The following is a 13,670-nucleotide window of genomic DNA, read 5'->3' on the forward strand; positions in this document are numbered from 1 at the left end:
CATCATAAATACTAATAATCCAGTCCTTATAAACCTCAGTACTTTCTGATTAAGAACAATTTAAAAAGTGCTTCAGGGCTTCTGAAGAAAGACTCCAGAAGATGTACAATGACATATCCAAGAGAAAGCTATAACATTAAGGGATGATTTTACTTTAAGGCTCTAATTCTCCTTTCTCCAAGTCTCCCCATACTTGTACAGTTTCACAGTAAGGTGGATTTGCTTTCCTCAGGCAGGAGAAATGCTACAAAGAGCTCTTAAAATAGGAACACAGCAGTGACCTATTTTCAGTACTTCCATTCTTATTTCTAGGTCCATTATATACAGTGTAATGAACATTGTAATGAACATTCAGCAGTGAAAAGACATCAATAACTGACCAAGTACATTTGCTCACATTCTCAATGCAAGATTAAAAATAGCTAGGAGACTGGGCAAAACCCGTGATGAGTTAGAGGCTGACCTGCAGAGCACTTCATCTGCTCGAAGTAGAGCTGTCTGACCACAAGAAGTGAGTTAGTGACCAGGCCGGAGTGGACATGTGTCAGCCTCTCTAGTTTTGTTTTGTTTTGTTTACATAGCAAAAAAACTCTGCATGAACTCTGACAACTCTAATGCAGACCTACCATGGGTATGGTTGGAAAAGATGAAGACTGTGGACTAGCTTTATACTTACAAGTTTTATTCAGTAATGGGATTGAACTGTATTGGAAGAGAGGGATGGAGAAGCTCATAGTGTGTCTTTCCCACGGGCTTTGTCATTATGATTATTTACAAACACCGAGATGTATTATAGCAACTAATATAAAATAGAACTACCATCTTTCTATCATCTCATCTGCTTCTGAAAGGTCAAACTTTCTACTTGAGAGGGGAAAAAGAATTTTTCACCATTTAGTAGGCTTTTGCAAAGCTGAGATTAAATTCTTTGATTCCAAAAGTGAAACCTGGAAGTGATTTATTAACAAGTGTTGGTTATTTTTGCTCATTTAGCAGCTTTTTTGAAGAAAGCTTTGTTTATCTGTGGAAACTACTCATAGTTATAGAACCTGTCTTCCTCCACATAAATGTATTTCTGAGACAACTACCAAGAATGCTAGAATCTGTCAAAAACTAGTCTGACCATATACTCCACTTTAGTATAAACTGCTAACTTCTAGGAAGCAAACTGCTTTGGAGTAATTTGGCATAGAATGCAAACGTCTTTACAGAACTTCAAGGGTAAAGAAGGGATTTTTTTTTTTGAAGTAGACATCTACTGTAAAAAATATACATGTGAAGATAATGGACATGTGCCAGTTGAGCATATAGTGCTTGGTTTGCTAAAGGAGAGTTTCAGCTATGATTTTTTTCCCCTAAGACCCATGTCAAAAAAACCAAGTCAGTCATAGAGTGCTATTCATATTTTGTAGATGGAGGTGTTTATTTTGAAACTACTAAGGCATCTTTTTCCTAAATGGATGGTTATATCCTGACTACAAAGCATTCATTAGTGCCCAAGTGCAAGTGTTAATAAAGGAATAAAAAAGGAACGGTCAATCAGGAACCATGCGATCATGCAATGTTCTTTTCTTTTAGCCAAAGTAAGTCAGCTTTGCAGTTCCTTCCTGTTTTGAAAATTTTATGTACTTTCTGAGTTAGTTCAACAGACTTATGGTGCTAAAGAACCCAGTCAGTTCTATCCCCGAGCTGCTGAATCACTTACCCACCGCTCCTGCTAGCTAATAGTAGCTATTTTTAGTTTATGGTATAAAACGCTCTCATGGTGGCAATGTTATTTCAAAAGAGTTTGGGAGCAAATCATCTGCCCTGAACGTCTCTCAGCCTGTGTTCGGTATGAGTGCCTCGCTATTCACTCCCAGCACTGGCAATCTAGGTCACCCTGGCGCGCGGGATGTGGCATTTGCTGGCTCTTTCATAACTGCCCGTAAGAGTTCTGGGGTCATGTTTGTAAACACTGCTGCCATGTGCGCATAAGCACGTGGCGAGACACCAGCATGACCTGGAGTGCCAAGACGGGAGGTAAATCTTGGCGCCGGTGTCGATGTCGCTAAGCCAACTAGCGCCGACTCTCCCGCTGGCGCACACCCCTCACAGCCCTGTGGAACACCGCGGCGGGTGGTTTGAAGGGCAAAGGGGAACCTTCTTCCTGTTCGTGGCACATGTGGACATGTGCTAATGTTGATGGTGGCCCAGCTGGTTCATCTCTCAGTGGTAAGCAAATGGCAGTGCTGAATTGTTCTCAAGAAAAATAAAACCGATTTCTGTCCTAAGTCACTGAAATTGGAGTCCACATGGTCCCACAACACAATGCAAAACTCTGGCTATTAGGGAAAAGAACTGTATGAGGGCATGTTGCCACAGTTTCCAAAATTACTTCAAAGACACATAACCAAGACTTCATATCTGTAATAGCTTTTTGCTGGCTTTGCATTGATGAAATTAAGACCACGTTTCAGGCATTTGAGGAAGTAGCTCCTAAATTATTTCTGTTTATCAGCAGAGGTTGCATGATACGGCCAGTACAAACAAAAGTCATGAGTCTTTCATTTCCTCTTAATAAGAAATGAGCAGATCCAGCCACCCAAACCTATGCAAAGTTTCATATCACCCTAGCCATACACTTTATATGCTTCAAGAAAAAAAAAAAGTGGGATAGGGGAAACAGTCTATGGTCAACATCTCTCCTATAGCAGCTCTGTCTCAAGTGCAGCTGTCTCATTTGCTTTGACCTTTGCTGGGAGAGCTGAGAATAGGACAAAGAGTTAAAGTGTTACCAGTCCCTGCTGAGTCTGCATTTCTCAGCCAGGCAAGCCAGAGAGGCGGCTCGGAGAGGGTGTGCACACAGCAGAGGGTGAGAGGGAGGGAGAGCGGGCAGGAGAATAAAACAAAAGGAGAAAAATAAACTGTGCACACCCCGAAACAAAACAGGGGAACAAGTACAGAAAAATGCTCGTCTTTGAAGAACAGGAACTTTTCTGTTTGTTTCCCTCCATGTAGTTATATCTTGTTATCTGAACTCAAGGTACAGTAGATATATGAGTCCTTGAACTCTGAACTGGTGAGGAGAGCAGCAAAAGTAAGTCAATACAATTTTAGCTGAGCGGCTGGAAAGAAGCAGGCTTTGTCTTTTGTGCCTCAGCTATAGGAGGCCATTTAATGCAGCAATGCACAGCTGTTCAAACCTCTTTCTTGCTGTATGCCAATGGCCTGCTAAAACAAAGCAAAACCAAGGCAGTCTTCTCCGAGTGATAATGCAACTGTGGTTTCAAATACTAGCTGCTCCAAACTACTTGTGTTTCATTAAGCCCCATCTCTTAAACCTGGACAAAAAGCGGTCCCTGGTTTGTTAGTGGGAAATAGAAAAAAAAAGTGCCCATTCATTTCCACAGGCTTTTTGAAATCCTGCCCTACTGTAAATGTTACCCAATTCCCTAGCAGTGTCTCTGGAAAGCAGAAAAGTACCTTCCTCGCTGTTGCGTGTATATCTAGCTAGCGCTCCCCAGTGCTACGACTCTATCGAGCAATAAAGTTTCTATTTTTGACTCACTGTGGACGACCTTGCTCTAAACCCCTGGCCTGAATATTGCTTGAATGTAAAATGAGCAAACCCAAACAAGCCAGCACTCTCCACCGTCACAGCCCTGCTATGAGCAGCTCAAACAGGAGCTCTCGCAAGCTGCACGAAGGGAACCCGGCCCTGCAGGGGGGCACCCTCAGCCCATAGCTGTGCCTCCGGACACCTGGGAGTGTGTTTGTAAACAGCAGGGCCATGTGCACAGGAGCTTGGCTGAACCTCCAAACCTAGGGAGGGGAGCAACGGGGAAGGCAAGTGCAAATGCCCCCACTCCATCATCTTCCAAAGCAGTTTGCAGTGCTATTGGATCCCTAAACATAGCAGGGAAAAATCCATCTGTCCTTCATGGTCAACTGCCTCTGCCAGTATCCAGAGATGCTGCATGAGCTAAATTACCAATAGGATTTATTTCCAAATGCATTTTATCATGGATTGTATCACAAGTCTGTGAATGTGCTGAAGTTAAATAGCGTAGGCTCTTGGTGAAATGCACTCTGCACCGGGCAGGCTGAGCTGTGACTATCACCTGCAGCACAGGAACTCTCAAAGGCCAGAGGGAGACATTAAAACTTACCATCTCCATTTCAGGTCTAGAAGATAACAGGTGACTGTTGCACAGAAAGCTATGAATGCTGCTAAGGTTGTGTCACCTGCACAGGTTTGTGCATCCCATCTCCAGCAGAGAGATTTCTGACAACAAATTAAAGTTTGTTTTGGTTTTTCCCCTCCTTTGAGCTCTGCTACCAAGTATGATGTCAACATGAGGGTTCCTGAACCCTGATAAACCTTTAATTGGTAAAACAGATCAAATGGGAGTTGCGTCCTAGGTTGGAGCTGATGTACATGAACAGTTTACAGACTGTGGGAAATCTTGCCTGAATGATTAGGAGGACTGAGGGCATTAAAGGGAGTTATTACCTACTTATTGAAATGACACTACATAACTCTTTCACACAGTGTGATTAACTGGCACAACATACTATTTTTTATTATTATTACTTTAATTATTTGTTTGGAGGTGCATGGAGACATCTACAGTGCCAGTAAAATGGAGATAACATCCTTTCCTGCACCCTTTCTCACTTGGAGTGGGGTTTAAACAGTGCTGCAAAGCAGTGCACAAAAGGAGCCATCCTCTTCCCTGAGGAGATTTATTTAATTTTAATTTGCTGGGTTGTTTTGGATGAGCACTGCTGATTTAAAGGTCTGAACGTTTGTGCAGCAAAAAGAGAACACCTCAATAAACAGAAAATGCTACTGAAAACCAACTTCTGAAAAAAAGTGAAAAGTGTCTAGTTTCTGTTTCTTAAAATTGATACTTCTGTTATCTTAGTAAGCAGAGAAAACTATCTGTAAACCTCTGAATGAGCAGGAAGGAGGGTATCATGGGTAAAGCACTGGGGTTTAGGAGATATGGGTTCAGTTCCTAGCTATACCACAGCTTTCCTGTAGGTCTTTTAGGGTTAAAAAAAAGACACTGAAATGAATTACTCCAGCAGGGTTTGTACCACAATCCATGATCTCTGTGTGCTTTGGCTCTCAGTTGTTTCTTATTAATTTTGTACCCTTTCTCTTACTCTTTTTGTGTTTTGCCTGCTCATTGACATTAGCACCCTTGGGAAAAGACTGCAGCAGTGCTGGTGAGGAACTCCTCTTACACACATATACAGACATACGTACACAGAGCGGGCGGTAATAGCAGCTTTGCTTTATTTACTGCAAATATTTAGTTTTTTTGAAGGGAGCTGCCTGCCTCTGCTATACACAAGAGTTACTAACACTCTGACCCCTTGTGTGCTGCCAGACCCCTTTTCCCTGCCTCCTTTACTGGATTAAACAGTAAAACGGAACAAAAATGACTTATGTTTGTACAGCCCCAAGCACAGTGGGATTCTGTTTCATGGCTGGGAGATGAGGTGCCTCCTAATGTGCAATAATTAATTTCACTCTATCCACTCTCCTTATATTTAGAAGCATCAGAGTTGCCATCCTGAATTAGACTCATGCTTCAGCTTGTCCAACAGAGTATCTTCAACAAGCTAGTTGTTTCAAGAAAAAGCATAGTAGTTAGATTCACTCTTCCAGAGGCAAAATTTCTTTCTAATCCATCAGCTAGAGTTTATATTTTATTGGAAAATACATGTCAACTTGCAACTGCTTTGAAAACTTGGGTTTTTTTAAAAAGTAAAAATCAGTTTTTAGCTTCTATACCTGCCTCTTAGCCTTTCCATCCACTTCCTCTCCCTGTCCCCTCAAAGAAGAAAAGAATAGCCCCAAAACTACTTTTCTTTTTTTTCCAGTTACTACAAAATATAGGCTGACTAGGTGCCTCACTTCTACAAGTGTCTCTGTTACAGGTCTCTGAGCCCAAGGAAAATGAACAGGGCTTTGTGAAAATGGCAGGGGCTGCCATCAGTTTGCAGGATCACAAGCTAGCTGACAACACTGTGGGGGGGGAAAAAAGCCACCTATACTTAACATATTGTCAACTGCACACATAGGCATAGTGGGAAAATTGATAGAAATCTGTGTTTTCCTGCGTAGTCTCTCACTTTTTGGGCACTACACAAAGTAACAGAGAGAAAAAAAACCCAGATCAGCACAATTTTTCTTTTTCTACTGCCTTCTCACACCTACAGAAGTTTCTTCTCTGCATTAAGGATTATAGGGAAGCAGAAAAGCACAGGTCTAAACTTACTTAAGGAAAACAAATGTTCCATGTAGAATATGGAGAGCACCATAAAAACAACAGAGAACTGAAAGGCTGTATTTTTCTGGGTTTTGCATTTTTTGTCCTTATAACTATAAAGAGTGTTTTCCCCTATTTGATCAGTATTTTCACTTGCTTCTGGGTATGTAATGTGTACACTTGCAACCAACTGTGCATGGAACGGAAACTCACTAGCACAGATTTTCTTTTCCCCAAAATGTCTACTAGTTATACTAAGTTAAATAAGTGTTAAATCTGACCCCTTCCAGTTGTTCAGCTTTCATGTTTTTGATTTTTACTATTGCCATTTTGGTAATAATTCAGAGCTTTTTGGGCAGACAAACTTGAAATCAAACAGACAAGCAAGCAAAGGAGTACAGAGGGAACAAAAATTTGGTAACTTGGAAGTATGTTAAAGTCTGTAATACATGCATACACTCACCCCAACTTCTCCACATCCCAGGGAGAGGAGAGTCCAATGTATTTTCCAGATTTCATATGCTCTCTTTTAGGAATAAATGGCATTCCTTTTATTAAGCTGTACATGCACTTCAAACTTGACAGAAATATCTCACTTCTTGAACTTTGGGAGAATGGAAGAAACTCCTGCTTTACTGCAACAATTCCTTTTCCTCATTTTACTGTGAGCAGGACAGTAATGCTACTTGCACACAAGAGGAAATATGCAATCATTCTTTTCTCCTTTTTGCTTACATAAGAGCTGAAAGAGTTTTGTGTCCTTTGGCAAGTATAAAAATTGTATAACTTCAAAGAATGTGACTTCAAACACAAGTGAAGTAGCATTGAAAGAACAAACAGATTAAACAAAGATGAAAAAAACCACCAGGGGCATGAAATGGGGGTGAGTGCAGCATGAACAGTTGTTGTCTCTCATGCAAAGGGACAAATATGGAAAGATACTAAAGGACACTGAAGTTGAGGGCAAAACTCTCCTCCAGCATCAGGCCCAGGGTTAATGTCTACCCTTTGATCTCTCCAACAGCACTAGAAGTGGCAAGAAAAGGAACAAATACTCAGTACAAACTCAGGAATGCCTTTGTCACATATTCTATCATATATTCTTTACTCTTGCTTGCTACCTTCTGCTATCCAGCTGCTGCAAGAGTAATGGGAACTGTGGGTCAAAAAGAAGTCAGAAAAGGAAAGGCAGTAAGGAGTTATTGAAACAATGGATATGGATATGACACAAAAATTGTGTCTCACAAATGAGACAACAGGTGAGCAAGAAAACACTGCAATGTAATACCAACAACACAGTGATGTAATAGACATAAAATGGAAGCAACCTATGTGAATACCACTGCTGGCAGAAGCCATGGGTATAACAAGATCTGTGGATCAGCCTTCATACTCTGTTGCATGACAGTGAATACTATGATTCATCTTGACAAATTCAGAACATGGAAGAGACATTTGTACCAACTGCTTCCTCCGTATGAGCTAAAAACAGATCTTAGGATTCATTTTGTAAGGCAAGTGACGTGCTTTGCACACTGTTCTGAGCACTTGCTGCAAAGCTGCGTAAGAAAGTCTGAAAAATGTTCATGAGACTGGATGAGGAGCAGAACATCTGACAATGAGGTCCCACAGTGCATGCAAGAGCACAGGCTTCAAGTGTCTCTGGAGACTAAAACCTGCCTGACAGCTTTGGTTTAGGTCCACAGGGGAGAGCATGAAACACATTGCCACTTGGGTGCTTCTGACCAGCTACAGTGTTTTTTCACAGAATCACAGAATTTTCATCTATGCAAGGCATCCCTAGTAACTACTACCACTTGTCCTCGCTCCTTTTTTTTTTTTTTTTGAACAACAGATTGGTGGCGTTATTCATTTGGATGAGTAAATGAAGAAATCTCCACCAAGCTTCTTGTGTCTAATGGAGATCCAAAACTTGCCTTACAGTGGTATCAGCTTTCGTAACAGCAACGCCTCTTTGTGTCAACATGCCTAATTAAGTAATAAAGACTTTCACCTATTTGATTTTACTTATAAAGTTAGTAGGATTCGTGATTTCTTTTTTGTTCTTTAAAAAGGGAATTGTTCTAGTATCCTAACAGGCAGTGAGTCATGCCTAATTAAGGAAAAAATATATAACCGTTTACAGTGGGATTCTTGTATTGCAAAGAGCTGTTTTGTCATAAAAGCTTTTGGGGATTGAATTATAAATTTTTTAAAAGGGAAGGAAGGGCATAAAAATAATTTGAAACCTTTGCAACAATTCCCTTAACCCCCATCTCATAGTTCAGGTCAGTCCGTTCCAGACAAACACGTCAACACAGCCCAGATTGCGCTCGAGTGCTGAGGGAAAAAACAACGGCATCCGACAAAGGACCCAGAGATCCAGAATGCAACACAGATGCAGAAAGCTCAGCCAAAAACCAAACTGCGATACGGGTTCTTAAAACTGTGCATTTTTTTATTTCTTTTCCCCTCCTCCGCCGCTTGTGAGGACCAGGGACATTCCTAGAACTCTGTCCTCACTGGCTGCGTCAAGGCAGCTGCCGAGGATGCTGGGACACTGTTTGTAAACACTCTAACCACGTGCGCGCAACCACATGGAGAGTCATCGTCCTGACCTAAACGTCTACCCACTTGGTAAGCCGGGGCTTTACTGCAATGGAGCCAAATCCTTTCCCAACACGACGTGACTTAAAGTAGCTCACGCCAGGACATTGGAAGACAAACTTGGACTGCTTATGCATTATTAGAAAGGAAATTAGGCAGAGAAGTTGGTTAAACTTTAGTCATTGAAATGTAAGTTTAAGGACAAGGTAGCTCACATAAAAAAGTCATTCTTTATACATCTGCAAACAATTCAGCTTAAACCTAGAAACTTCTCCTTCACCATGCACACACCTGGTGAAACCAATATTCATATGCTGGGAAACCACGTGGAATATATTTGAGGTTAGAGGTAACGCTGTAGAACATGTGAAGGTTATTTCAAGTTGTCTAAATTGCACCACAGTAATTGCTCAGAGAGTGCGGGGGCTATTGCCCTGTACCTGGGGAAGACACTTGAAGGGGTATTTGGTTATTGAGCTACTCCTGGTTATCTTAGCTATCTAAACACTCACCTGCTCACTTCTCTGCTACTTCTTTGAAACTGTCTGTTGTGGTTTAACAAAGCTCTGTACTCGATTAGGGTTAAAATGCTGAATTATCCCTTCTTGCTTAACTTGAGCATAGAACGAGCCTATTCCTTTCCACACTGCAATAGAAATGCCTCCTTTATTTTTTTTTATTTTTTTTTTTAGCAAGAGGAAAAGCACACACACCTGGAATTATGTCAAATACTGGAAGCCTTTATTTATCTGTCAGAATAATCCTACTGGGATTTCTTGCCGTATCTATGTTACAGGGCAATAGCACTCCAACTTGGAATCCACACCTCCACAGAAAACTTTGCTTTTTAAGGACAGCTTGAATTTTGTTCAGGTTCCTAAGATGATTCAGAGTTCTGGAAGATGTTTGACAGAGATGAACAAGCCTACTTGAAAAGACAGACAGGAATTTAGATCTTTATTGCTTTTATTCGTTAATGTTTTTTCTCATGCATGGCAACTTTCTTTAAATTGACCTCAGATTTAAAATCCTTTACTATGAAAAACTAGTAGAACACTCTTTCAGATCCTCCTATAAGTTAGAGCATATTTTTTTCTTTATTTCAAGAACAGTGTGAGATATGTGGGTGAAATTAGTTAGCTGTTCTATTTCTCAAACCTTGTTTTTCTCTACCTTCCTTCTGTTACTCCCTGCTAGGTAATACAAGGCACATTCTCAATATTTTAATCAAAACAACCTTTTTGGGTCAGTCATCAGCTGTCCTTGCGATTAGTCCAGCTGATGCTGGAGGTTCAGAATTTTATTCCTTAACCCCACCACCACTGTGTCCACCCACAGAGCAATTCCTTGACAAAATGGGTGATTTTTCCATATATAATTTGTTTTTTAAACAGACTTATCTATCCTAAGGGAAGGCAGAAGTGACTTCTTTTCAACGAGTGACTGAGAGGGTGATTACTCATGGTGCTTTCCATTTGTAAGGTTTTATTATCTAGGATATTGGGACAAGCTATGCAAATTGAACATGCAAGCAGTGATGATCTGAAAGTCTAACAACCAGAACTATGGCAACTTGTTACTAGTTACTTGTTCAGTGCTCAGAAGCATATTTTTGCTGCAGAATATCATTAAATGAGTAAGATGGTATTCACTGCCTTATGGAGTAAGGGTTGGGAATAATGCTTCAAGTGTGATTGATTCATATAATTCTCTTTTTGGCTTTCAGCCATGATGCAGTCATATGCTTTATCTCTGTTCAGACTACAGCTTTCTTTTTTTTTTTGTAATAATGAATCATAGTACATCCCACTCCATTTCAGAACCAGCACATTTCCTTTCAAAATGATGTCACAACACTTACTGCTGCTGGCTGACTGCCTTAACAGCAATCAGAGAGCTGGACTAAATAAATACTGTATATTATTTGGCAAAATCATTTGTGGTTGTGTTCTCCAGCACAGTTTCCAATATAACCACCAACTCTACTTGAAACTTGGCAACTTTGTTCTACCACTTTCAGGCTCCAGTAGTGAAGCTGGCTTACAGATGCTGCTACCATGCCTAGTGCTGCTGTGCAGCAGCCCAGTGAGAGAGGTAGAGGGGTCACTCACTGTGACAAGCCAAATTTGACAGCTCTTCTGGAATTCCACCTTGAAAAATTATCAGCTTTTTAAAAAGAACCTTATTTGGTTCCTGTAGAAGCACAAAACATCTCCCCCTCAGACTTAAATGGAGCAAGGGATTTAAAGTCACTGCTTTGGCACACTGAAAAAAACTGTCCATGCAAGTAACTTAGAAGTGAAGCATTCCCTGTAATCCTGACCAGGGTCGGTAGCATTAATCCAGCCCAAACTTCACATTTTTCAACATCTGAGCAGCAGACTTGTTCAAAAAACTGATGAGATGGTTTTTGGTTGGTCTTTTTTTCTTTTCTTTTTTTTAGCGCTGTCTGGCTGTTGCTAATATTTAAAGGAACTGTATGGAAGACAGAGTCCCAGCAGCATCTGAAGTGCCTGGGGCAAGAAGGAACAGTCCCATCCAACTCTGGCAGCTGAAATCCCCGTTCCAGCAGCAGCTACAGGGTCTCCCGATTCTGCATGCAGAAGCCAAAACATTTACAACCTCCTGTTTCTGTTACCCAGTGCAGCACTGGTGCCAACAAGAGACCTTGGAAATCTGTCCGTCATAACTCCTCAGCAAGAACACGTTTCTTGTTCTTTAAACAATGTTGACATGCCAAAGTCTAGGACCACGCACACTATATCAAAACAATACCAGTTTTCCTGGCTAAAAGCCAGGAATCAGCACAATGCCAAAGTCCTCGTTAAAAGCCTTACTACAAAGAGTGATAGTTCGGAAAATTTGGGAGCCTCAGTGTCTCTCATTCAACCTTTTCTTCTTTTGAAGATTTGTTAGGAATTAGTTTTGAAATGGGCAATAGAAAACCACTTTCTGAGGTTCCCTGGATGCATTCACTGAGGGTTTTTTTTTAAGTCCCTTCCCAAGAGGAACTATTTCCACTGAAAGATGACTTGAGTTCTTCATTTCACGTGAACAACAGTTTAGCCCCACCACCAAAGCACTCTTATTTTCCACATCTTTGCCCTCTCTTTTTTTCCTCCTCCCTACACCCTGGTTGCTCATCTTAAATGTTTTCTGACTTCACAGGCAGGATTCATACTACACTTTCCGTGAGAAAAAGAGACAAAATACTGCCCAACAGTGATTTATCTTCATTGGTTCCAAGCTGCTTTTTCTTCTGCGGGATAAAATCCAAAATGGGTACATTCTTTCAGAGTCTTAACAGCAGCAGTCAGATCCCTCTACAACTCCAGTTTATGCATGACTATTAAACATAAGTTTATACACGACTAAGACCATTGACATCTCTCTGTTGAGTATCTTCGGCAACCACGTCCTGTTTTGCACTTTACAACCTCCAGAGAAAGTGCCGTAGTGGAATACACATGCAGATACGCGAGTGAATGTACGTGTGACTGCACTCACCCCCTGCTGCAGTAAGTCAACCTGCCATTAACATGCGAATAGAATGGCCTCATTAGCCGACAAACAACACCCACTGACCTGCTTTCACTAGGGACAGTATCTCCTCATCTCTGAAACTCTTAAACTTCACAGCGAAAAGAAGAAACAAAAAAGAAAACGATGCCGAACTGATATTCAGAGCTTCTGATCACTGCTCAAAGCCCGCACATTGGCATGCCGCTCATCATGGAAAACAAATCTTGTGATGAGATTTTCGGCTGCGATAAAAGCACGCTAGAGCACATCACTTCTCCCTTCACCTCACTCCGAAAAGGAAAATTACTTAGCAGAAAAGGGTCTGCCGAATTTCCGAGATTCAAACCGCGAGCCGAAAAGCCTCCTTTTAACTCGGGGCTGCCGGTGTTCTAAGGGGTGATTTAACGCCGATCAACGCCACGATGCGAGCGAGCACAAGCACACACCGCCGCGTCCGACTCAGGCGTGGGGAGGTTGTTGCTCTTGTCTGTCATCTGGCGGGGAACAAGCCCGACCTCGCCGCCAGCGTTATCTTAGGGGAACACGCTCGGGAAAGTGATTTCTCCTTTTCATCCCGTGGCCACATCGTGCAAGTGGCCCCGACGGCGGGGTTCAGCAACGCGGACAAAACGCGCGTGTTGGATCACTGCACGGAAAAAAGGCCCCACACGAGTCCCCCGCCGAGCCCGCACTTCTCCCTCCCGAGACCGCCGGGACCGCGCTCCGCTTCCCGCCGCCTCGCCCCCGCCAAGCTCCGCACGACCCGCGCCTCTCTCCCCTCTCCCCGGGGCTGCGCCCGCCTTTGTGTCCGCCGGGGACCAGAGAGCGGCACAAAGCCGGGACGCCTCCGGCCGCCGTCCCCGTGCGCAGACAAAGGCGCGGGGAGGGGCGGCGAGGCGAAGCCCGGGTCCGGCCCCGCGGGGAGGGGGCCCTGTGAGTCAGCCATGTTGAGGGACCCGCGGCGGCGCCCCCTCCTCGCCCATCCCCGGCGGCGCCGCGCGGCGCGGTCCCCGCGACACCTCGCGGGGGTGCGCGCCGGAGAAGGCGGCCGACGCGGGGAAGCCCGCTCTGACCTCAGCCGCGTCCCTCAGCCTCGCCGACATCCAGCACGCACAGCCCGGGCGCCGCGCTCCCCGCTCCTACTGCGCCGCCATCTTGCTTCCTTCTGCTCCTTGGCGAGCGCGGCCGGGCCCCCGCATCAATATGCGCGCGGCGCCCTGACGTCGGCGCCCGCCCCGCGCACCGCCCCGCGCGCGCGGCACGGCCCCCCCCGGC

The 13,670-nt window shown here is 43.2% G+C and overlaps 1 protein-coding gene across 4 annotated transcripts in view; it reads right to left on the reverse strand.

The window, feature by feature from the left end:
• TET2 (tet methylcytosine dioxygenase 2) overlaps positions 1-13,581 on the reverse strand; it is a 71,592-nt gene extending 58,011 nt beyond the window's left edge. For 3 of the 4 annotated variants that reach the window (XM_027677105.1, XM_027677104.1, XM_027677108.1), the window contains exon 1: positions 13,469-13,575. In XM_027677105.1, the coding sequence (XP_027532906.1) occupies positions 13,469-13,498 (30 nt within the window). In that variant the 5' untranslated portion in view covers positions 13,499-13,575. Of the gene's footprint in view, positions 1-13,468 lie in introns of all 4 variants that reach the window. The other variant, XM_027677106.1, reaches the window with a different exon arrangement.
• Between the last annotated feature and the right edge of the window lie 89 nt (positions 13,582-13,670).

This window comes from Neopelma chrysocephalum, unplaced genomic scaffold (assembly GCF_003984885.1).
Source record: "Neopelma chrysocephalum unplaced genomic scaffold, ASM398488v2 Primary Assembly neopelma1_42b, whole genome shotgun sequence".
Lineage (NCBI taxonomy): Eukaryota > Metazoa > Chordata > Aves > Passeriformes > Pipridae > Neopelma > Neopelma chrysocephalum.